We start from the raw sequence: 25,012 nt of genomic DNA on the forward strand, positions 1-25,012 counted from the left end.
TTTATAGCAAAGTCATTCTCTGGTGATCGTTCAATCATATGTTTTATTGCCAGGTCTTTTAAAATGGTCAAATGTCATTCCAGAGGAAATGGAGAATTGGCTTATTTATTTTCAATTCCCCATTCATGACTTGGTACCGATGATTTTGTTCCTCTTTCTGCACTCAGCATGAGCTTATATAGCTGCTTTTCCGAAAACTCTTTCTTGAAACGTATTTTATAGCTGGCAATGAACAGGCCAGGTTTGCACAGTGTATAGACGTTAGCCATCTAATATAAAGGAAAAACATGCATGCTGAAAATGCTTTGAAATGTTTGTGAGTGAAAGAGCATGCTCAAGGGGAGAGGAATTCTAAAAATATTTGCATGCACTGAAGTTGGTTTTTTCCAGGATTTTTTAAAATGAAACTGTTCCCGGAAAAAACATTGTCTATAATTTCCCTCCTGAGAGACATTAACTATCATAATATTGAGCGTGCATCTAGGTACCTACTGCAGTTTTGCAATGAACTGTCTTAAGTAATGGGGCTGACTTAGATGTCCACATGAATACAACATGCAATTGCATTCTGAAAACACTGGTGCGTTTCAGAAACACAAACAAGAAGAACCAAAATGAAAAAAGTCGGGGGGAAACCTGATTCAGAAACTTAGTAGAGCTTTTCCTATTCACTGTCAGCCCTTTGAGATAGTCCAGACAGGAAACCGAAACTATGTGTACTAACGCTATCTTTATTGTAAGGTTACAGCAGTGTTTCTCCCCAGCCAGCAGAATTCTGGGAGTTGAAGTCCACACAGCTTAAAGTGGCTGAGGTTGAAAAACACTGGGTTACAGTAACAGAATCTTGCAAGTCTGAAAGCCCTTCCCCACACCCCACCCTTGCCTTTATTTTCCAGAGAACTAGGGAGGGTCCCTTCTGAGATGATTTCTCCACCCCCATCCCTCCTTGGGACTCAGATTTCTCCTATCAGACTATTGTCTAGACTGAAGCTCTTCCAATTTAAAGATAAAATCCACTGATCTACCCTATGACATCCCTTTTCAACCTGCTGCCATCCACATGTGTAGAATGAGGTTCCCTAGAATTCCAAGTTAGCTCAGTGGTTGGTCAAGCTGCCTGGCAGGTTGTTTGCAGAGGGAGTCCAAAAAGTCAAGATGGCAGCTGCCATTACATGATGAAAGCCATGCCTCTTTCTTACATGTGTTATACCCTTTTTTGCCTCCCCACCTGGATGTTCCTGCTTACTGGAGTGTCTGGGATCTGTCATCCAACAGACTTGGAGGGCAGCAGATTGTCTTATAGACATTCAACCAATCCTTGACAATTGGCTTGAGTGTTGCAGAAAATGATCACCCAGCTGAAATAGGTCAGATTGCAGAGTTTCAAACTGGATTCAGGTGGGAAACAAAGGAGAAGGAAGAGATGTTGAGTAGGGTGCAAAAACGAGGGAGAAAGTGTGCAGTGTTTATGCTAGAAGTACAGTCCTATGCCTGAATTCATTTCTTCTGCATAGACATGTGGAGGATTGTGCTGGAGATGGCCTGCTTACATTAGACTTGGCTGCAGTGAGGCATGTGGAAGCACTTTTTTAAAAGATTTTTTTTTTATCCCACCTGTATTATTTTTACAAATAACTCAAGGTGCCAAACATACCTAATACTCCTTCCTCCTCCTATTTTCCCCACTTCAACAACCCTGTGAGGTGAGTTGGGCTGAGAGAGAGGGACTGGCCCAAAGTCACCCAGCTGGCTTTCCTGCCTAAGGCAGGACTAGAACTCACCATCTCCTGCTTTCTAGCCTGATGCCTTCACCGCTAGACCAAACTGACCAAACATTATTAGACTTTATTGGTCAAAAGTAGGAAAATTTTTCATACACACTCACAGCAATTGCAATTCAACTATACAAAGATCTATAAGTTTAAATTTGACAAAAAGATGCACTTTGTCTTACTGAGATGGCATTATTGTTCACTTCTTTGCTCCTGCTCAGTTCCAGCCTTCTGTTTGATTCCTGATGCTTTATTTGGCTATGAGTTCATGACTCTTCAATCTGCCCTAATCTCTGACCAAACGCTACAATAATGAAAGACTCACAAGAGATGGGTGACATCAGTAATCCAATACTGAAGCTATTCAAATGGACAATGCGAGGCCTTTATATAACATACTAATTTTAGGTTCTGAGTGATCATTGTACACTAGAATGATGTATTAGAAGCCCAGTGTAGCTGAACTGTTTCCAGTTTATTAATCTGAATATTACTTTATTTGCATTTAGATGAAGCAGCAGAGTCGTCAGGTCATCAGAAACTGTTTAAAATCAACTCAGACTTTTCCATTCTCTTCCTTCCTTTACCATCCTACTTTTTGTAAAAGCATGTTGGATCATGATATCTGGAGCTCTGGGAACACCTTTTTGTGGCTTTTGAGTTGAGCAGTAAAGGAGTTACTGAATGCCCTAATAGGAATGTTGAAATTTTCTATTGGCCAACCTCCTTCTCCTCTTTCCATTGTACAACTCTTGACATGCTCTTAACAAATTAAAATGTGTGGATATGGAAGAGTACAGTCAGATTCTTTCCAACTGTCCATATCTATCTGACTGTAAGAATTGGTTCCCAGACTGATAGATTCAAAAAAACTGTTACAAAATGTGTGTGTGTGTGTGTGTGTTTGTGTGTATGTACAGGGATATATTGATTCTAAATTGAAAATAGTTCAGTTGCTGGGATTCTTGTAACCGCATCCCATCCATCTCAATAACACTTGCTAAAGAGAACTCTGTGAGAATCATACTTGGAAGAGAATCACTTTTGGTTTAAGAGACTGCCAAACAGTATGAAATGCACATTCTTCTCTCTTTTTTTTCTGAGCAGAAAGCAGGAGAAGTAAATAGGGATGGAACTTTTCTCCTCCATACATCATACTATATAGCCACAATCCTGTGTAGAGGCATATCTGTTTGGGCTTCAACTTCCAGTATTTTAATGTTGAAAAATGTAAGGCTTAAGTGGCCCATGCAAGAGAAAAGAAAAGGAAAGGTAAGAAAATCACTGCAAGCAAATGACTGGCTACACAGTTGGTTGTGGAAGAGAGTTTTAGTTTCTGGGGGTATCGTTTGAGTACCTGGATGTTAGACTTCTGGCACAAGATGGGTTGAATCTCACAATGACTGGTAAAAATATTTTGGCTGAAGTGTGGCAAGTCGAACCAGAAAGGCTTTATACTGAATCTTGTGGGGGTTGGAGACACAAACCTTGAGGAAAAATCTCAGATGCTTGTGCACTACAGAAGGAAGTGGGAGTGTTTCTTTGTGTCGTGGGGCCTATTAAATCACTCAGTGGAAAAAAGGGCTCATAAAGTTCATGGCCTTCATTGTCTATATGCTAAAGCTCAGAGTATGGGAAATAAACAAGACAGGCTTAAACTCTTAGTACAGGAAAGCAAATGTGATTTAATAGGTATAATGGAGATCTGGTGGGATGACTCCTCCAACTGGAATTGAAGGATATAATTTATTCAGGAGAAATAGAAGGTATAAAAAGGGAGGAGGATTTGTACTGTAAGTTTAAAATATCCATACCTCCACAGAAATCCAAGTGAACAGACCTGATGATACTGTAGTGAGCATCTAGGTTAAAAAAAGCAGAGGAAAAAAATGAAAGCAATGTTGTTGGAGGGCTACTATTGCCAGCTCAACTAAGGAGAAGATGTGTATCATGCTTTCCAAAAGTAAACGGCAGATCTTTCGAAGAGTCATGAAGCAGTATGATGTGGGACTTTAATTACCCCAACATCTGTTAGGAGATAAACTCTGCCAAGCATGGTCTTTACAGGAAATTCCTGACTTGTCTTGCTGACAACTTTCTCCTTCAGAGGATGGAAGAAGGCACAAGAGGATCAGTTATCCTTAACTTGATACTAACCAATAGGGAAGACTTACCTGAGGAAATAGGAATAGCAGGGACATTGGAGGAAAGTGACCATGTAATGCTGATATTCTTGATTTTAAAGAAGCTAAAGCTGAGTGAAGTCAAATATGTAGCTTGGACTCAAGAATGTGGACTTTAATAAATTTAGACCAATGATAAGTAGGATTCTACAGCCAGAAATTTTAATGGGAAAAGGAGAACTAAGGAGATGGGGACTCCTAAAACAAGGAGATGCTAAAAGTAGAATAGCAAAAAGGCTAAGGATGGGGGTTGGGAAGGAAACATCAGGAAAAAAAATTGTGGCTGAAGAAAAAGCGACCACCTGAAAACAAAAAAAGATGCATGTAGAAGGCCAGCAGACAGGCAATGAATGAAGAGATATTAGTCCAGTATTGCAGAGATAATGTCAGGAAAGCTAAACTTCAGAATAAATGAAGGTTGGTGAATAATACCAAGAATAAAAATGGCATCCTTAGATATTTTCAAAATAAAGGACGGGAAAAGAATCTGTTTGCCAGATGCAAGATGGCAAAACCCTAAGAGGCAGCAAATAAAAGCCACAGCTATTCAGCTCCTGTTTTGATTCAGTCTTCTCCAGCAAGAGGTACATGTTCTATCAAGTGATTGTGAAGAGCAGGATGAGGGCCTGAGATTCAGGAGCATAGAAATGTGGTCAGGGAATACCCATTTATTTTGAATGGGGTTATATTTTCAAGGCCAAATTGCATCCTATGGTACTTAAATAAATTAAGAGTCTCCTACGGTACTAAAATAAAATAAATAAGAGTCTGGCTGACTCATCAAGTAAGATAGCTAGAGGAGAGAAATAAAATTGAAAAGTTAAGGTTGGAGAAGTGAGCTGAAAGTTTAACAGAACAAAATTTAACGGACACAAGTGCATTAAATGTAGGAAAAAAGAATAAAATCTATAGGTATAGGACAAAGGATACCTAGCTTGGTAATAGTACTTGTGAAAAAGATCTTTGAATAGTAGTTCATGATATATATACATTCACAGATACACAGTATCACATTATTCCTTTTTGGGGTAAGCAAAGTTATATAGAGCACAGAAAAGGACTTAGAAATTGTAAGACAAAGAAATTAAAGGCTGATCTAAGAAAAAGGCAACATAGTTAAAACCAGTTTCACTTTCCCTCTCCATACCTTTCTATCCAGGCAAACCATCTTTTCTTCATCCATGTCCATCTACCATGCCATACATTATGGTTTTGCTCTTAAAAAGTCCTACCACTCTCTTTTTCAGGATCTCATTAACTCCATGCCACAATGACTTTCTCTTCCCCTAAACCCATTTACTCTTCCGTTGTTTGCTTTACAGTTTCTTATTTATTCTCTATTATTATTATTTTAAATTTATTATAGCTACCCATCTATATACTACTAAAATTCTCCTGTCTGTTTGCCTGTTTGTAACCTTCAATTGGCCAAAACAGTGCATCACGGGACAACAATTTTTGAAGCAAGGTACCTCAAATGGGCTAACTTAAAGAATGCATCCAAAATCCAGGCCCCTGACTCCCATGGAATTGAAATTTCATAGATCTTCCCACCAGTTCTATTTGCAAAGTTGTGGCTGCTGCAGCATCACCACGGTTAGCTGTGGTCATGTGATTGTGATTTACGACTACACTTCCCAGAAACCAGTAGGTTGCGTGGTGCAAGAGAAAATGGGAGGGGAGCATCCCCACCCTCTTTCCTGCCTCCCTCTGGCTGCTGGCCCCAACTGGCTGTGGCAAGGCCTGACGGGCAAGCAGCAATTGGCTGTTTTGGAACCAAAGCTGAAAATTGAAGTCTCTTAACAGTGGCGGGCAGTGAGAAGGATGAGGGAGTGACATGGATGCCTGCTGGCGAGGTAGGGCTGGCTGGCAGGTGCCAGTGGTTGATGGGTGAGCTTTCTTCCTCCCTGGAGGGAGGGGGCCCTCGGGGACATGCCAGGATGAGGAGTGGGGTTGCAGTTTTCCTCAAAATCTCCGGCCCCCTTTGTTCCCCATCCCTCCCAGCAAAGTGGCAGGCTGTTCTGGGGGTCAGCAAAGAGGAGGAGGCGGCGGCGGCAGCGGCAGCAGCGGCTTCACCAGGGCTCTGCTGAGGGTCATGAGGGGAGGGGAAACTCATTATATGACAACAACTCATGGGTTGTCTAGTTTATTATATGACCAAAACACCACAGCATTCTACTTTTATACCGGTTGCTCACTTTTGTATTCAGTGCACTTCACCATGTGAGACAACTGTAGTGCACAATCTGGGGGCCCTCTTGGACTCTCAGTTCCTGCTTGAAGAGCAGATGGCAGCTATGGCCAAGAGGGCCTTTGCACAAGTTCATCTCGTGTACCAGTTATACCTGTTTCTGGACTAGGAGGCCCTTCAGACAGTCACTCATGCCTTGGTCACCTCTCAATTGGACTACTGTAATGCACTCTATGTGGGGCTGCCCTTGAAGACCACAGCTGGTCTAGATTACAGCGGCACAGGCAGTGATGGATGTATCATGGTACACACGTGTCCCCACTGCTTGCAAGCTGCACTGATTGCCAGTTGGCTTCAAGGTACAATTCAAGGTGCTGGTTTTCACTTATAAAGCCCTGCATGGCATAGGGCCTGGATTCTTGACAAACCACCTGTCTCCATACCTTTCTGCCCACCTGGTGAGATCAGCTAGAGTGGGCACATACCAGGTCCCATCAATTAAACAGAGTTACCTCTCAGGACTCAGAAAGTGTGCCTTCTTAGTGATGGCTCCTCCCCTAGAATGATATCCCCCCTCCCAAAGATCCATACTGCTCCAAACTTTTTGAATTTCTGCAAATTGCTAAAGACTTGGCTGTTCTCCTAGGCCTTAGCTTAGGATGGTGGTTGAGTCCTTTTTGGCTTCAGTTCTGTCTTCTGGTCAGCTGTATTCTTTTTATGTTGCTTCTGTTTAAATGCTTTAATTATAAGCAGCCTTGAAAATGAAAATAAATAAATAAATAAATCCACCTTCATTCAGTACCTATTTCTGATTCTCTCTCTCTTTGATTTGCTTCACATACTTACGTATCCCAATCTATCATTTAAGAGACCAAAACAATAGATTCAAATTATAGGAGCACATTTGCTAATTGAATATTACAAAGAGCTTACTAACAGTAAGAGCAATTCTACAATGCAACCATTTCCCCAAAGAGATGTGGGTTCCCTTTTGCAGGATATGTTCAACAGAAGGTTAGACAGGATTTTCAGAGATGTTTTAACTTGGATTCTTGCACCAAGTGATGGGTTGGACTCAACTGCTGATATGCCTCTCTTAACTCTGATTCTGTAACACTCCCAACAGTCCAAATGGTTTTGAACCTGACAGGATTCAGCTTCAGTTTACTGGGTCTCATGCAATGTAATGTGGGGTCCAGCTACTGGTTAACATTTCTACAGCTTCATTTGATTCTTTCATTTTCAAAAGAAAAAAAGTGCTGGATATTGCCTGCTTATTGATAATACCATAAACACAGAGAGAACTTCATTCAATATCCTTATTTTCAATTTAAAAACCATGGAGCATAAAATAGAACCTCATGATACCATAGCTCAGATGTCTTGAGGTCAAAGAAAAATTCTCCAACACTACTTTCAGAAACTAACCCTGCAGGAGAGAGTGCAATTTTATGTCATCCTATATGTCACCCATAATGACATCAAAAGGAAATGAAAGATCAAGCTGCATGGGCATTATCATACTTTTCATTTTAGATTATCCCAGTTGGCTTTATAAATTGGATGCTTGGGTTAGCAAGCTGAACGTAAGAGCTTACTTTTTAAAGAAAGTTTAGCTAGGATCCACCAAAAATTTAATTAAAAAAACAGGAATGTATAAACTTGGCAGATCTCTGTCAGGAAGACATTTCATCATCAAAACCATGAAGAACCACAAACAGGAAACTTTCCCCTGAACACGCATTGACCATTACCCCAGATGGCAGGAGAGTACTTAGAATAGAGCATTTATTGTCAGATGTTCTCGTAATTGCTATTGAAATTATCTTCAGGACAATCTATGCCTTTCATTCTAAAGCTGAGGAAGCTGAACTTAGGCTAGGAAGCTCCAAGTTATCAATTTCATAGTAGATTGAAGGTGGTGGGGAGCCACTGAACTCAGCAATACTAAGTTCAATATTCTAGTTTTTGGGGTCTCAGTATCTGCCACAAAACATTACCTGAAACAATTAAGTGATATTTATTTTTGAACAAAACAGTAACCAGAAAAAGATTCAGCAGGTACCATCTCTAGGCTGATACTGTGAAATGCATCTGATAGTAGAAAATAATGCTGAACTCCCTCTATATTCCTTTATGATTCATATGGAATCTCTTAACTAACAAACTCAGAGTCAAGTGGATTACACTGCATTTAATGTACCAATTCAAGAAACGGCAACTTAAGATATTAAAACTGATGACAATGAATTGCATTCTATGGATGCCCTTCTGTGAGCAGTAAGCCACGTTTGTTTCTGTTCCTCTCCTTTGGATCCAAACTCAGATTTTCACATCAAAGCAAAACAGAGTGCACTTGTGGAACACCTCACAATCTGATGCCATCCTTCTGCAAATCTATGCCTGCATGATCTTTTTAATGTCATGCTCCAATTAACATTATTGATCCATATCGCTAGTTCTGGATCATATTGGTAAAAATCTGTTTTCCCATAACAGCGTACCATATTTTGGTGTGATGGGCAGGCCAGTGGTCTGATCTATCCTTTGAAATGTCTGCGTATTATTTTGTTTGAAACATCCAATAAATTGTTTACATATTGATCGCTAATGCTTCACAGAACTCATTTCCTATGGTGAAAAAGAAATGAAAACAGGCATGGGAATTTCTACAATAAATAACACATGCAGTATGGACAGTATCACGAGAAACCACTAACCTAGAAATAAAAGTACTCATCAAGCCTGGATGGGACTGCAGGGAATGCCTTCCGGATCCTGTTTTGTCACGAACTATATATGTAACTAAGAACAAGGGGGCAGCCAGGCAAAGAATGTACACTGGTGGAAAGTTCTTGGCCTTGCTCATTCATGAAATATGATGGGAACCAAATTCTTTTTAGGTTACTTAAGGTACTTCATACCTGAGCAGTAGAAAAACCATTCTACTATGTTCAAAGAACAACTGCTTCTAACATTTTACAAAACCATTTCACTCAATATAAATGATTTATTTATACACCCATAGCATTACTAATGCCTTAGAATTACAGAAGTGTGTAAGCAGAGAGTCCTCTATCCCCAAGTAGCTTACAATGTGCTTTAAGCTTAGCTACAGCTGTGACTGAGGCAATAGATGCTTAGCTGGGAAACTAACAAGCTTTACTTTGAGTAGACAGGATGGACCATAGACTTTGCAGAAAACTAGTTTGGATCTAAACTAGTTTTAAAGGGCTCTTAGCAGTGCTGTCTAACCGGGGGGTTAAAAAGTCAAGATGGGAAGCACAGCAGCCCAAGCCAAGCCTTGTCCTTTTCCACATGCATATGATGTGGACACACACATAAAAGGGGCGGGGCTTCTAACATGCTGCCATAACCACTAGGCTGACTGCATTATTATTCTTTCCTGAAGATGCCACTGGCTGTATTTCCCGCTGGGAAAACTTGTGAAGATTGGCATTTGAGGAAGAAAGAATTGGAAAAGACAAAATTGTTCCCCTACAGCGTTTCGCTTTAATTTTCCATTATTTTCTTCAGTATATTTCAGAAGCTATCCCATCAATGGGAAGGAAACATAATTTTTAATTTATTTATCCTATATTGTTCATCTGTATGGTGGTTATTGTTGTAGTACAGGACTGAAACAATGGACAGGGTTCTTACACTACAGTACTTTTAGATTTTGAGTTGCAGAGTGGGAGAGAATATTCTCTTTCAAGAAAACATTAATCACCAGCAGACACCGGAATCACATAAGCTGTGTTTCTACTTTAATTAAGGTAGCCATTTTCCATTAACGTAGGTAAGAGAGTAAAATTGTGCAAGGTAAATCAAGCTTTATTTTGGAAAATGTCTATTTAAAAGTGCACTGATGTACAAACTGCATTCCTAGGGAAAAAAAGTGGGTGTGTAATGATTTTTTCTGCAGCTGGATTATCCAATATTTGTAATGGAGATATCATTTTGCTCATTTCCTTTTCTTCCTATCCATAATGACATATGCAGTGTTCATTTTTCACCTAATTATATTTTTATGTAGTTTTAATGATTTGGGAAGCAGATGCATGATGACAATGCCATGTAAACGGGGACACAGCTTTCTATTTTATTCTACTAGTTTTCTCTCATTCTGTCTAAAATGGCTATAGCCATTTAATTTTCATCTTAATATTCTCATCTTGACAGGCTTTTTCAAGAATGTTAATAGCTTATTTATTCCAACAGAAGAGAATATCTATAGCTTAGGGTTGAAGCGTGGAGTCCTTGGTGCTCTCTGAGCTTGGTTGTTTGCTTGCAGACATTTCATTACCCAACTGGGTAACCTCATCAGTGCCCATTACTATCACCAACAAGAACCCAACATCTGGGAATTCTAGAGAAACGCTGTGATTTTCTTATGTATATTTCAGAAGTTAAGAGATGTGAGTGAAGGGGTGAAATTGACATCAACTACTGATCTTACCTTTCAGCTGTAGGGAACTGAGTTTTAAACAAACCTGCTTACTGAAGATTAAGAAGAGGCTGAGTTAAGCAATACAGCTTTTTAAATTGAATATTCATCCAGCTGGAAGGTACTGTTAGAAAATAGCATTAGCCTAAATCTGAAAGGAAAAAAAGGGCAGTTCATGAAGCACCCACTGGGGGTGAATGAATTAAATGCTAATGCTTTATGTATTAAAACCATTATGCTCTTTACTTTATGAAAGAGTCACAAAATTAAGTATATTTGATTTTGATGGGTTGGAACTATTTAAAAAAGGAAATACAACTTGCTCTAAACAAATGACTTCTAACATCAGTAATTTCTTTTAAAATATCAGTTGTGACAGACATAACAAGGCAACCACTTAAATAAAATGTTAACCCTTTGGAATAGGCAATGCTACTATTTGTAAGGTTTGCCCCGTTCGACAGAGAAACTCCCATGACAGTGTGGTTCACAAAAGAGGTTTACTCATGCGTAACGTAGCAGTCACAAGCAAAGCCAGGACTGGCTTGGTACATTTACATTACTCCTTTATAGTTGTCTCAATCCCCCCGCGGGCCCCGTTGCTAGGTTACATATTACAAATTAGATTGCAGATTGCCCCCTGTAATCCCCCCCTTCTACTGGAATGGCAGGTTCAGCCCAGTTCTCTTGTTTCTTTGATTGTTGTTGCCCGTGGTGTGGTCGTTGCCTTCGTTGGGTCGGAAGCTCCCCCTCGCGCGCTGATCTCTTCCTCAATTCCGCGGCTCTCTCCTTTGTCTATAGCGCCCGCGGCCCTCTGGCTTGACATCCGCGCCAGATTAGTGAAGTGGCGCCAGGGGGCCCATTCATTAGCTTGCGGTTTCGCATTTCCTCTTTCTGCGCTGGCGCTCGAGCGGTGAAATTGACTAAAGCGCGACTGGGCAAGTTCCTAGGCGTGCGGTGCAGGCTGAACCTGACACTATTATCCTTCCTATCTTCTACCATGTATGTTCTTCAAAATGTATATTGCAAAATATCAAGATTTATATTTTACAGTATATTCAATATACAGTATAGTATATTCAAGAGTAAAATATAAAATATATTCAAGAGTAAAATATAAAATATAAAAAAACTACAAGTGATTTTTAGATAAAAGCAGGGTTAAATGCAGTGTCATAGAAAGGACTCACATACTTTATAAAACATTAAACCTGCATTTTGGCAATATTTACTACCCTTTATACTTTAAGAATAGAGATGCTCAGTGCAGATGTTCTCTCAGTTGTGACCACTGTCCTGCAGAAGATAATGAAGCCACTCCAGCAATTCTGAAGGAGGCTACATTAAATACAGGGCAATAAACACCTGGGGGCAAGCTAGGAATCAAAGGAGGGATTGATGCTGGCTAGCAAAGGTAATAGAATCGGGTTCCAGTCCTGAGATTGCAGCTCCATAGAGTTATGTACCTTGATGGCTGGGAAGGAGGACCTGCGCAGGATGATATTTAAGGGGTACACAGAATCCTTTGGCTATAGTGAGGAAACCCCAGTATGGGGTAGAATTTTTGATTTAGAAGCCAGAGCAAAGAAGAAACATGTACTTTCAGAAGGAAGAGATAAGACAGACTCTAAGGACCAGGTTTTTTTCTCTTCCCTCTGTTCTTCACCAGCCTCTTCTAATTTATTTTTCTGTGAAACAATGACTGGTTTTAAAATTAATATTGTTTCCAGTTAGAAATGTTTTGCCTGCCCCTCCCTACAAGATTCTGTACACCATTTACAATTCACATTATAAACATATATTGCGGCTTTCATAACGGAACATAAAAATGATGAAATCCAAATATGGAGCAGAAATTATTCACGAACATATAGTAGCCTACTTCCTTAAAATTTTTAGGTGATATATCAACACATTAAAAGATAATTTAAGGGGAAAAAGAGGATTGAGCTTTTTTAAAGTTAAGTACAATCTACTCTTCTAAATACATACACTTAAACAGAGGGTTCTGAAGAAATCAATGTTTATTTTTTATTTAAGACTTTAGTTATTTAATAAAATACAGACTTTATGCTAAACAATTCTATTTCACTTTATGGCAATTAAAGTCTTTCAAAGGGGTGAAACATTCCTGTGCATAAAAGCTTGCAGTAATTTGACTTCTTTTGCATAAGGAAAAAGAATTCATTTTTGTCCCAAATCCCTTGTGAAGCTCCTCCAATTGAAATTCTTCAAATTTTACGTTTTTTCCACTCTGGCTTGTCATCTGTTTCATCTTCATCCGATTCTACTTCTGCAAAAACTGTTTTTGGCTGGGTTCTAAAAAAGCATTAAAAAAAAAAAAGATTAAACAGGAGCTCTGCAGAAGTGTTCATGTTTGCCCTTAAAATGAAAAAAAACCCTCATCCCAAATAAATATCCCATCATTCCACAGCTGACAGAGTAAGAAATTTCTACCCTCATCTGCTGAGCACTGCATTTTACACGGAATATAATTAAGGCGACAGATGAAAACATACGTTAAAGACAAGTACATATCTCACAACATTTATTAACATATTTCTAGGATCTTGTATTTTGGCAACTGACAGAAAATAGTAAGAAAGAAAATACATCTTATCATTACGCTTATGCAAGTAGAAAATCTCCTTTAGATGAACATTTGCACACTACCCTAATATCTATTTTCATGTGAACATAAACTGAATCCAACTGAAAAGCTCAAGACACTTAAAGCCCGATGAAGATGTCATTGCATATAATACAAAGTTTACATCATACTAGACATTTAAAAAATGAAAAAGAAAAGAACACATAGCAAACTACATCTGTTTTTTATTCCAGAGACATTTTCCATTTTACTCAACACTTCAACTATAGCTTAGAAATTAGTACTCAACCATAAAAAGTTCATTACAAAAAACTAAATCATTACTGTTGAACAATCAGCATGGAAGTTACACAGGAAAAGCAGCATACTTTTGGCTTAGGATTAGCAATGTTTTTACAACATCTAAAGGACAACAAGTACTAAATAGGATTACAGTTCTTTTAGCACAATCTGCCATATTCATTAAACAGAAGATTCTGCTCTTATCCTGAGCTAATTGCTTTCATTAAGCAAATTTGATAAGGACCACATCCTTTACACACACACAGACACACAGACACACACAGAGAGCATTTTAAATACAAGAATAAAATTAATACAAACTAAAGTGGCTGTTCCGAAAAAACCAGACCCTGCGCCTGCAGGAAAACGCTAGGAAAAAAAAAATCATTTAACCTCCACCTAAAAGAACTGGGTTTCCATTTAAAAACCAAACTCACTGGATTATGGCCTGAAAAAGTCTTTGGTAATATCTCTACTTTATGAACCTTAGTAGTCAAATTCTTCGAAATCCAAATCATGTCTATTCTCGAAAAAGATCTACGTCTTTCATAAAAATAAGTATACTCTCTTGAATTGCCACTTTTATGCCTCCACGCATCAACAAGTTCTAAAATGTCCATCAGATTAAAAAAGTTTGGTAGTTTACTTCGTGTAATTTTAATATTTTTCTCAGAAGCTCTGTCTACTTGTGGGGTATCCCTCCATTCCAATCTCCCATTAAACACCAATTTTCATAAGAAAAGCCCAATAATCTGTCCATTAGTCCTTTATACAACATTGCTTTATCTTCATTTGGGGCACACATTCCCAATATCAGAGTCTTAACACCATGCAAATTAACTTCCACCCTAACATATCGACCATACTTATCAGTCAATATAAGTTCTGGTTGTAGTTGGGGGTTTACATACAAAAAACTCCATTTCTTTTTTTTTTTTTTTTCCTGCTGAGATAAATTCTTCACCCAAATTTTTGACCCAGTCAAATATTTTATATCCTTTTTTTTGAATATATGTTTCCTGTAAGCAAATTAAATCTTGTTTTAATTTGTTCAAATAATGAAATATTTTTTTTCTCTTTTGAGGAGCTTTGGCTTCATTTATATTCCATGTTAAACATTTGTAATCCATAATCAGGCCAAAAATTTAGAAAAGTCAATACCAGTAATTCAGTTTCATTCCTATCATCTTCTTGTTGCACCTGTGGAGGCTTCTGTGTGGTCTGATCTGTCACTTCCATTTGTATTATCTCCAATTCTTCTTTGAATATTTCTAGAAATTTTCTTGCTTTCTGCACAGAATTCAGTTGAAACCTCTGCTGTTTGAAAGTAAAAAATCACTCCTTCCAGTTCATCCAATCCTTTTTCTGTTTAAGTCGATCAATCAGAAAGAAGTACTCTTTTTTCTTACGCGGTATTCAGAGATCTTGAATTGAGATTCCCCTTGCTGGCTGGGGAATTCTGGGAGTTGAAGTCCACCCGTCTTAAAGTTGCCAAGGTTGAGGAACCCTGCATTACAGGCTGCATTGTGGTTGTGAGCCTGACTGAAACCCCTCAACACCCAGCTGCTCAACTCACAAGTCGACCACAAAAACCTCAGTTCCTGTGGTCTCCTCATGAGGAGCAGCTGTCCAGAATGCAGGTGGGTGATCTCACAATCTCTCTTTATCTGGAGAGACTTCACTGGCCAGAATTCGCCAGCTGGCTGCCAATCTTGGCCACAATGCCATCCGTGCTCCTTCAGGGATGTTTAGTTCACCATGGAACCTCACCCAGAAGCCAGTAAGGACCACATCCTGACATTGCTATTCAACTGCTACTAGTTTTCAGTTAAACATCCTGTACCATGTTTATACACTACCAGATCCAACAAAAAGATAATCAAGACATGGAAACAACTTTCTATGTGCAGGTTCTCCAGTATACAATTAAAAAAAAATCCCATCCAGAGCAAAGAAGCATATAATCCCTACTGTATTAATTCTAGTTTCTCTCTTTATAGCAACTTGGTATAGACATAGTTCTCAGGGTGAACGGATGGATTCATCATAAAACCTCTTCCACCTTTGTACAGGCACATGGGTAGCTTGAGGGATGGTGCCAGGATTGAGGGAGCCTTGTAGTATTTTTGAGTGTTCTATCCCCCATTTTCATTTCCTACCCAGATCCCATTCCTGTGCTCTGCCTGTTTCCCCAACACTTTATTCTAGTACCAGGTAGTGGTGCTAACATCTTTTCTTTCTTTTAATTTTTTACAGAGATTGGTCATGCTGAAGAACCAAATAATAGCTGCATCTATTACCACCCATTCTCCAAAGAGCCTTTAGGGGAGATTGATAGATAGATAGATAGATAGATAGATAGATAGATAGATAGATAGATAGATAGATAGATAGAGGAGACAGACAGACAGACAGACAGACAGACAGACAGACAGACAGACAGACAATATGCAACAATACTGCAATCTTGCTCCATGCATAGAAGACACTTTACTATGCCTGAAGCTTGCCACTAAACAAAGAACATCCTCGCTCAGAAGACTGGGACAAGGTGTCAAAGTGGCCGTGTCAAGCTGTACGTGTGTGTTTGTGCACGTTGCTAAATTTTGGGACTCACTAGGTTGCGGAGTGGCCTATGACTAAATCCAGTTGTCTGTTCCTGGGTGGCTGGCATGACTATCCTTTAAAGGAAACACAAGTACTGCTCCACCTGTACATGTAAGATTTGAGCAAGAGATCTTATTCTCATTCCTGACTTATTTCAGAGGAGCTTATCAGTTCAAGGGCCTTATAATTAACTTTGCAGGCTAATTTCTCATTAATTATTAAAGCTCACTTGATAGGATTCTTTTACAAAAGTAAAAACTTGCTCCAGGACAGTAAGCATGCCCATGCAAAGGAAAGTGTCTTTGATTATTTATAAATTAATATGCAAAGGTAAATGCAACTTTCCTGCTCTTTACCTTTACATTTTACAAGCCTGGAGAAAAGGAAGGCTGAAAATTCCTTATGAATTTTAATTTGTCTATATTTACTTATTTTTAATGTATGCATTTATGTATTTAGCTAAAGGGGAAAATAATTCATAACAGGAATGGCCTTATAATGTGCTTAATCCAATTTTTAGCATTCAGATGACCACTACTTTTACTATTAGATGGCTCTGATCCTAACTTGTTCTTCCCTAATTCCATCTTGTGCTTTCCCCTTGTTTCTAACTTCTTTTCCATCCTCACCAACCCCTACCTTCCCATTCTTCTCTTCTAATAGGGATTAACTCAGAACAGTCACTGGTGTAGCTAAAGCTCTGCTTTTGATTGGTAGGATTTGAAATATGCTCACAACAACTTGCCTATGCTTTTCTTGTGTGTAGTTTATACGACTTTAGTATCCAAGCCTGTTATACAGTGCTACAATTATAATAGCTTCTTTGCCATCGCATTGCAGGTCAGTGTGAAGTACAATACTAGTTATTGCTCTAACTTTTCTGATCCAAACATTGTCATTTGATATGTACATGAGCACATTAGACTTGCCTCCTGCCTAATTCTCACCCAGCTACGTTGTTAACAAGAAACTGTAATGTGAACTGCCCTCTTGAAACAATGACCCTTCTGAATTATGACTATGTTTTTAAGTTCTCCTGCTGATTATATTCCATGTGTTAGGAATGAAATCTAATAATCAGTGAAATATAATTACAAACTGAAGCTAGAATGAGCTGCATAATTCCTCCTGCTAAATGAGTTGAATATTTTAGTAGCCTTTTTATTGCTGCATTAAATGAGTTTTACCTCCAGAAATTAACTGTAAACTCTCTTTCTAATTGCCTTCCAATTTCAACTTCAGAAACTGGAAGGCAGCGGATGGAGATCTGGTTCCTGCATAGCTAATAAAAGCTAATGTAGAACAGTGGACTCCTGGGTTGACCTGTCTCTTCTCACATACCGATCCCTCTATCTAGATGGCCAAAGATTGGGGCTGTTCTATCATAGTCCCGATCTTTAAGAAAGGGGATAGATCTGATCCTAGTACTTTCCATCCAACTAGTCTTTTAAGAGTTATTAATAAACTGTACCTAAACATCTGTGTGAGAAACTCACTGATTAGTAGAACAAGAGCATGTCTTAGATGATGAACAAGTGGGCTTCAGGGCAGGACAATCAACAACAGATCAACGTATTACCCTAAAACTTCTACAGGAAAAAATGGTTATGACATGTGTAACATTCCCACCTTTGCAAAAACAAATGTGTGCTCATGGAGAAATTAACTAAAATATATAAAAACATTTTATAGTACAACCTACTGATACCTTTACAATTTTTTGCATAAGTTACCACAATCTGAAAAAAGTCTGAGAATGGTGTTTTTAAATAGGTCTTTTGCTTATATTCAGGTTCACCAGAGTTTTAAGGCATATTATCTATGAGTTGCCCCCAATCCCCGCTTTCAAAAGTTTGTTTACTTAGAATATGCTGGAGCCACCCAGTAGGGACTTTCCTCTGCTTCCTTTGCATGCCGCAAAATCGCCTCTCGAGGATTGCTGTCATCGGTTTTGTCCAATGCAATATTCTTCACGATGTATGAAGACAGAGTACCGCCATGAGTCCCAACTCGACCACCACGGCCTAAGAAGAAGAAGAAATAAACAGCTGTGTAAAATGGTAAGAGCAAACAGGACAGACATTGAGCAAGGAGATACATATACATAAAAATAAAAAGGGGCTATTCTGGTACATCAGCATCTTCAAACTTTTAACCTGTAGTTTATGCTTGCTTTTATAAAGCTGACTTGATCTTCCATAGTCAAAGTCATCATCCCTCTCAACCTGTCTTGGTTAGATTGCACCTAGGATATTCTGTTCATTTCTGGGCATCCCATTTTAGGAAGGACATGGATAAACTAGAGCATGGTCAGAGGACAGCAACCAAGATGATAAGGAGCATGGAAGGAAAAATGTATAAGGAATGAGTGGAGGAACTGGGTAAGTTTAGTGTGGAGAAGAGAAATTGTAATTTTAAGGGACACATGATAGCTGCATTCAAGAATTTGAAAGGCTGTCATGTAGAAGATTTCAAGTTTATAACTATAATGAGAATATTATTTACTATAGAAATAAAGTATATTTTATGTTTGTGATGCTACCTGTAAGCTGCTCCAAGTCTTTGGAAATGAAGTGGCATATACACCAATTAAATAAATAAGTAAGTAAGTAAACTAGACGGGGCAGGATTGTTCAGAGTTGTTCCAGAAGACAAGACTAGAAACAATGGGATTAAACTGGAACATAAATTAGAACAGATGAGCATCAGGAAAATGTTTATAACATTAACAACTATGCCACAGCAGAGCAGGCTGCCCTCCAGAAGGAAGATAGTGGACTCTTTTGCAGTAGTCGTTGGAATAAAAGTTGGATGGCCATCTGTCCGGGGTGCTACAGTAGCAGAGTTTTATACTGGGCAGAGAGCTGGATTAGGTAATCTCCAAGGTCCTTTCCAACCCTTGCATGCTATGATTTTATGAAATAAGCATCTAATGCAATGTTTCTCAACCTTGGCAACTTGAAGATGTGTGGACTTCAACTCCTAGAGTTCCTCAGCCAAATTGCCAAGGTTGAGAAACACTGATCTAATGGCTTTTGCAGTGTTTTGCTGACAGCAGATTAAAAAAATCTGGTTACCTGGTCCTGCTACTGGAGGTTCTGGTTTGTGAGATTTCACAGGATCCATTCTATCCTTTTCCAACTGCTTTCTTGTACTTCGCTGACGTGGTTCACGGAACATTGGAAGTGCATGAGCTTCAAGTGCATAAAAAGAAAAAATCATATTTAAAAGCAGAGAGCTTTAAATGTTATCATGTCCATCATTTTGTTTTGCCAACCACACAGAGATTGTGAAGGGACATTCTGGACTGGTCAGTAATCTCAGAGTTTTCTAGATGTAGAATATTCAGTTAACTAGCCAGGATTAAACCAGGCATAATGCCTAGGCATGGGACTAGTATAGAATGCCTCCAACTTTGAGGGAGTTACTTTGTACAATAGAAATTACTAAGGGTAATTCCTTGCTGTGAGAGTAAGGAAAATATCCTCAAGAAGCTAACCTAAATTGTAATTTTAAGGGAACCTCTTCACAACCTTTATATTAGTAAAAGTCAGAAAAACCAGTTTGGCATAGTCATTAAGGACACCAAACTAGAAACTGGGAGACCATGAGTTCTGGTCCTGCCTTAGCTGCAAAGTCAGCTGAGGACTTTGGGCCAGTCACTTTCTCTCAGCTCTAGGAAGAAGGCAACAGCAAAAACCATTTCTGAAAACATTGCCAAGAAAACTGCAGGGTCTTCTACAGGTAGCTGCCAAGAGTCAAACTGACTTGAGCACCAACAAAACAGAAAAAAACAAACAAAAAACACCCCACCCCTTCATATGTTAAAAAAAAGAGGAATTTTGTTCTGTACTTCACACGTATTCCAAGTCCTATTATTGCTCACATTTGTGTGTATACACCCCCCACAGACACACAAATAGAAGAGAAAAACAAAAGAATGTTCAAGTTAGGAAAAGATTTGGTGATGGCAGTGAAACCAATAAATCCCTTAAAGATCTTCCTAGATTATTGTGATTCTGCTTTAATTCTGAAGATCAAAAGACAAAAAACAAGGGAAGGATACCTATCAGAGTTCGGGGGTACAAGCACAACAACATGCTAAAGCGATTAGCTACTGCTGCGAGCAAGCCCCCAGAAGTGGAGGGAGGAGAGGAATCCCTTCTTTGAGCCAGCCTTTTTTGAGAAAAAAATCAATTTACGTACTATGTCTCATATTTAAGGCAATACCCAGCAGGGAAAACACTGCACCTTTAAAGGATCTGCAAAACCAGGATCCCATGTATGGTCTCCTTTGTTTGGTGTAGTAAAGTGTTCCAGCAAGATTTGGCAGCCGGCCCTAAGGATGGGGCTAAAGGTTCTGCAGAAGATTCCATTCTCTGGTCTTCTGTTTGGGATGACTTTTCTGTTTAAAAGAGCAAAGTCCCTTTTAAAAGCTTAGCACACAGTAACTACCTTCCAAGGAGTGGTACATGGGGCTGAAGAAAGCTGCCCACTCCCCTCTCCTCAGCCAAACAGCTGATAAGCAAGACTTTAGTTCTTTTAAAAAAGTATTTCATGCCCCTTTGGATTAGGGTCTTTATACATTGACACGAAACATTCTACACTTATTAAACATTCAAAAGGAACCTACGTGTTATAATATAGTCTTGTGTGAGAGTCTCTGCTTGTCTCTCTTTTCTTTTGGTCTTCACAACACACAGCTTTGCTCCCCTAGGGATGATAAAAAATTAAAAAAAGATTATTATAAATACCATAGCAAAGAAGGAACGTTTTATCATACATGGTAGTTGTTTAAAAAAAACTTAAAAGTATTGGAAAGAAATACATCCAAATATTTAGAAAAGTCCTAAAAATAAAATTTGAACTGAAACCACAAATAGTCAGACTAGGTATCATTCCAGAAAACATAAATGAAAAACGTCACAATTTACTAAGATCTATGCTGACAGCTGTAAGAACAAATTTGGCACAACATTGGGAAAGAGGAACTTTACAGATTGGGAGACCAAAATTGGAGGATATGCAGCAATGGCAAAATTGATAGTATATATCCATAATAGAAGTTCAACCAAATGTAAGAAAGAATGGCACCCATATATGCTACACATTACACAGCAGGGCAAATTTAAAAATTAGAATATTTATTTATCTTTTTATTTATTTATGTTATTAATCAAATTTATATGCCGCCCATGCTACTGAACTAGGCACTACAGGTATTGATTTTTTAAAATTTTTGGCTTGATTAATGGATTACCAATGCTTAATATAAATGGAATATAAATAGAGCAAATACCCTTAAAAGAGAAAAAAAAGTCATTATTTGAAAAAAAAATTGAAACAAGATACAATTTGCCTTCAAGGGACACATATTAGAAAAAAGGATATAAAATATTTAATTTATAAAAATGTGGGTGAAGAATGTATTTCAGCAGGAACAAAAAAAAGAAAAGAAAAGAAAAGAGAAAAGAAAAAAGTAATGGAGTTGTTTTGTACATAAATTCTCAATTAAAACCAGAACTTGTACTGACTGATGAGCACTGGTAGATTTGTTGGGGTGGAAGTTAATTTGCATGGGATTAAGACTTTGACACCGGGGATTTATGCCTCAAATGAGGATAAAGTACTGTTCTATAAAGGACTTATGTAGAGACTAATAGGTTTCTTTTATGAAAATTGGTGTTTGGTGGGGGATTGGAATGAAGTGACTTCTCCACAACCGGACAGAACTTCTGAGAAAAATATTAAAATCACTCAAGGCAAATTACCAAAAGTTTTCTTTGATTTGATGGACAATTTAGGTCTGGTTGATATATGGAGACAGAAAAATGGCAATTCAAGAGAGTACACCTACTTTTCTGAAAGACACAGATCCTTCTCAAGAATAGACATGATTTGTATTTCAAAGAACTTGGCTACTAAGGTTTCTAAAGTAGAAATATTACCAGAGACTTTTTCAGATCATAACCTGTGAGTTTGGTTTATAAAAGAAAATCTAGTTCTTTTAGATGGAGATTAAAAGAAATGTTGCTACAGAAAGTAGTAATAGTGGAGGAATGTAAAAAGAAATTAAAAGATTTTTTAAAAAATAATTTAGGTAAAGGCACTGATTTAAGAATGGCTTGGGATGCAAGTAAAGTTTTTATTAGAGATTATTTTATACAACATAAAGTGAACTCAGAAAGAACAGTCAAAAGAAATCACGAGCTATTTGGATGAGATAAAGAGAAAAGAAGAAGAATTACAGATATTTCCAGAGAAGATAAGTATTTCTTAACAAATTAAGCTTTTACAATGGCAATTATCTATGTTAACAATAAGGAAATAAAAATGAATTATGGAAAGCAAAAAAAATTGAGTTTGCAAATAAACAAGGGAAGCGGCTAGCATATAAATTAGGAAAAGAAAAAGAAAAGAAAATGATACTGAAATTACAAGTGGGAGATACTATATTAATGGATAATGCAACCATACAAAAAGCATTTCATCAATATTATTTGAACTTGTATACAGGAAGTGACATCTCTCTGGAGAAAATAGATGAATAGCTAAAGAAACAAAGTTTACCAAGGATTACAGAGGAACAGACCTATATACAATAAGGGACGTTTCTGAAGCTATAAAGAAGATTAAACCAGGAAAGGTGCCTGGACCAGATGGATTGCCAGGTTCTTATTATAACTGTTTTGAGGATGGACTTTCTCAACCTTTACAAAACACAACGAACTCTACCTTACAGGGAGGAAAGATGCCAGAGAGCTGGAAAGAGGCCAATATAGCACCAATACCTGAAGAGGGACAAGATCTGACTTTAACAAGAAACTATAGGCCGATATCATTATTGAATAATGACTACAAGTTGTTCACAACAATTCTAGCTGATAGACTGAAAATAATTTTGCAAGAATTTATTCATGAGGATCCATGTGGGATTTTACCTAAAAGACAGTTAAAGGACAATGTTAGAAATGTGTTGGACGTTTTGGAATATTTGGAACAATTAATGAAAAACAAGCCACGCTGATGCAGAGAAGGCCTCTGACAATTTGAACTGGGCTTTCTTGTTTAAGGTTTTGGAAGATATGAATTTTGGAGAGAACTTTATATAAAGTAGGTAAGATCGATTTACAGAAAGCATAAATAATTGTTAATGGAGATTAACAAAACACTGTAAGATACAAAAAGGAACAAGACAGGGATGTCCACTGTCTCCTCTCTTGTTTATTTTGGTTCTTGAAATAATGAATAGAGATATAAAACAAGATGAGAGGATTGTGGGAGTAAAGATTAAAAAAGAAACTTATAAGTTAAGGGCTTTTGCAGATGACTTGGTGTTGGTTCTGGAAGATCCTTTAAAGGGAATTGAAACAATAACAGGCAAATTAAAAGAATTTGGTGCATTATCAAGTTTCAAGATTAACAGAAGACAAAGATGCTAACAAAAAATATGAAAATAGAAGATCGTCAAACAGAATTGATGAATAAAAGATTAAGATTAAAAATCTTTTATATATCTATATCTATATAAAAAAAGAAAACTTTCCCATAATTTTTGTTTATATTTTTATTTATGCTTTCTAATTGTTTCTTTTTTGTGTTTTATCTGTTACTATTCAATGCAGACCTTTTTTTTTCTTTGCATTTCATTAATTTAATAATAAAAGTAACTAAAAAAAAAGATTCTGGGCAAAGTTCAAAAGCAGTTTTACTGTACAATTGAGGCATATTCACTTGGAAACAAGTCCCTGCTATGTTCAATGGGGCTTACACCCAATAAATAAGTGTAACAAAATCCACTGTGATTGAATGGTAAGGTTTTTGTTGATGAGGAACAATAGTGGAGATATACGTGAAAGACTGGTTTGCATCCATTGTCAGACTAGATTGGCAACAGTTAAATAAAGTCTGCTGGGTATTTGACCAAAACACTTCTAAGACTGCAACTTTATATTTTTTTTAAAAAGGTACATTTAACAATGCAATTAAAAGTCAGATATTTAAATAAATCTATAGATTTTTCCCCCTCCCCCCAATATATAGTTTAATATTTCTTTAGCATATCCAGGCTACTTATGTAAATACCATAATTGGGAGAGTAAGAGCCAGTTTGGTGTAGTGGTTAAGGCATCAGGCTAGAAACTGGGAGACTGTGGATTCTAGTCCCACTTTACACACAAACCAGCTGGGTGACCTTGGGCCACTCTCAGCCCTAGGAAGGAGGCAATGGCAAACCACCTCTGAAATCTTGCCAAGAAAACTGCAGGGGCTTGTCCAGGCAGTTGCCAGGAGTCAATACTGACTTGAAGGGACCCCTCCCCCAAGTCAGTTTATTTCCTTATTTAACAGATTTATAGGCTATGCCAATTTCAACTGAAAATTTGGGTAATTTACAAAGTATACACAATGAGAATTAGGATTAATACACTTTTTCCGGTTGTATGTCCAAAAAAAGAGAAGTTTGGAAATTTACACCTGCTTTTGTTTGGGTGTGGTTGGTTAGGTTATCTGGACCAATGAACAGTGGTAAGAATTACCACAGCTAGTTTCAAAGAAAGTCGACTTCCATCTGTAATTAGTGAAGCTGGCTTGTTTAGATTAATCATAATTTTAGGTCTTACAGCAATTTGTAGTTTCTCAAAAGCAGAAATGAATACCTCTGAAGTTCTTCCTCTTAGCTATGTGGTAGGAGGAACAAAACCAAAAATCTGTGATCCTAATGATTTAAGTAAAAATGTTCTACCAAGAGTAGCTGGAATAAGTCAGCTACTAATGTGGCCTTTTTCTGACACAGAATTTGCCTAACAATTTCAGGAACCAATTAGTGTATTCTGGGAGTTGAATTCCACACATCTTAAAGTTGTTGAGTTGAGAAACACTGGTCTAGGGGATGTTTGGATCACAATATAATCAGAT

General features: G+C 37.9%; 1 protein-coding gene across 2 annotated transcripts in view; it reads right to left on the reverse strand.

Annotated features, from left to right (window-relative positions):
* Window positions 1-11,090: 11,090 nt before the first annotated feature.
* The window catches only part of WDR70 (WD repeat domain 70), a 138,867-nt gene continuing 124,945 nt past the window's right edge, over window positions 11,091-25,012 (reverse strand). Inside the window, exons 15-18 of one of the 2 annotated variants that reach the window (XM_088152978.1) lie at window positions 20,730-20,809; window positions 19,174-19,290; window positions 17,958-18,120; window positions 11,091-12,915 (exon numbers count right to left, since the gene is read on the reverse strand). In XM_088152978.1, the coding sequence (XP_088009104.1) occupies window positions 12,828-12,915; window positions 17,958-18,120; window positions 19,174-19,290; window positions 20,730-20,809 (448 nt within the window). In that variant the 3' untranslated portion in view covers window positions 11,091-12,827. Of the gene's footprint in view, window positions 12,916-17,957; window positions 18,121-19,173; window positions 19,291-20,347; window positions 20,502-20,729; window positions 20,810-25,012 lie in introns of those variants that run through there. The other variant, XM_088152977.1, reaches the window with a different exon arrangement.

Source organism: Python bivittatus, unplaced genomic scaffold (assembly GCF_059951505.1).
Source record: "Python bivittatus isolate LINGU-HERP-01145 unplaced genomic scaffold, Pbiv_v1 ctg000570_np1212, whole genome shotgun sequence".
Classification (NCBI taxonomy): domain Eukaryota; kingdom Metazoa; phylum Chordata; class Lepidosauria; order Squamata; family Pythonidae; genus Python; species Python bivittatus.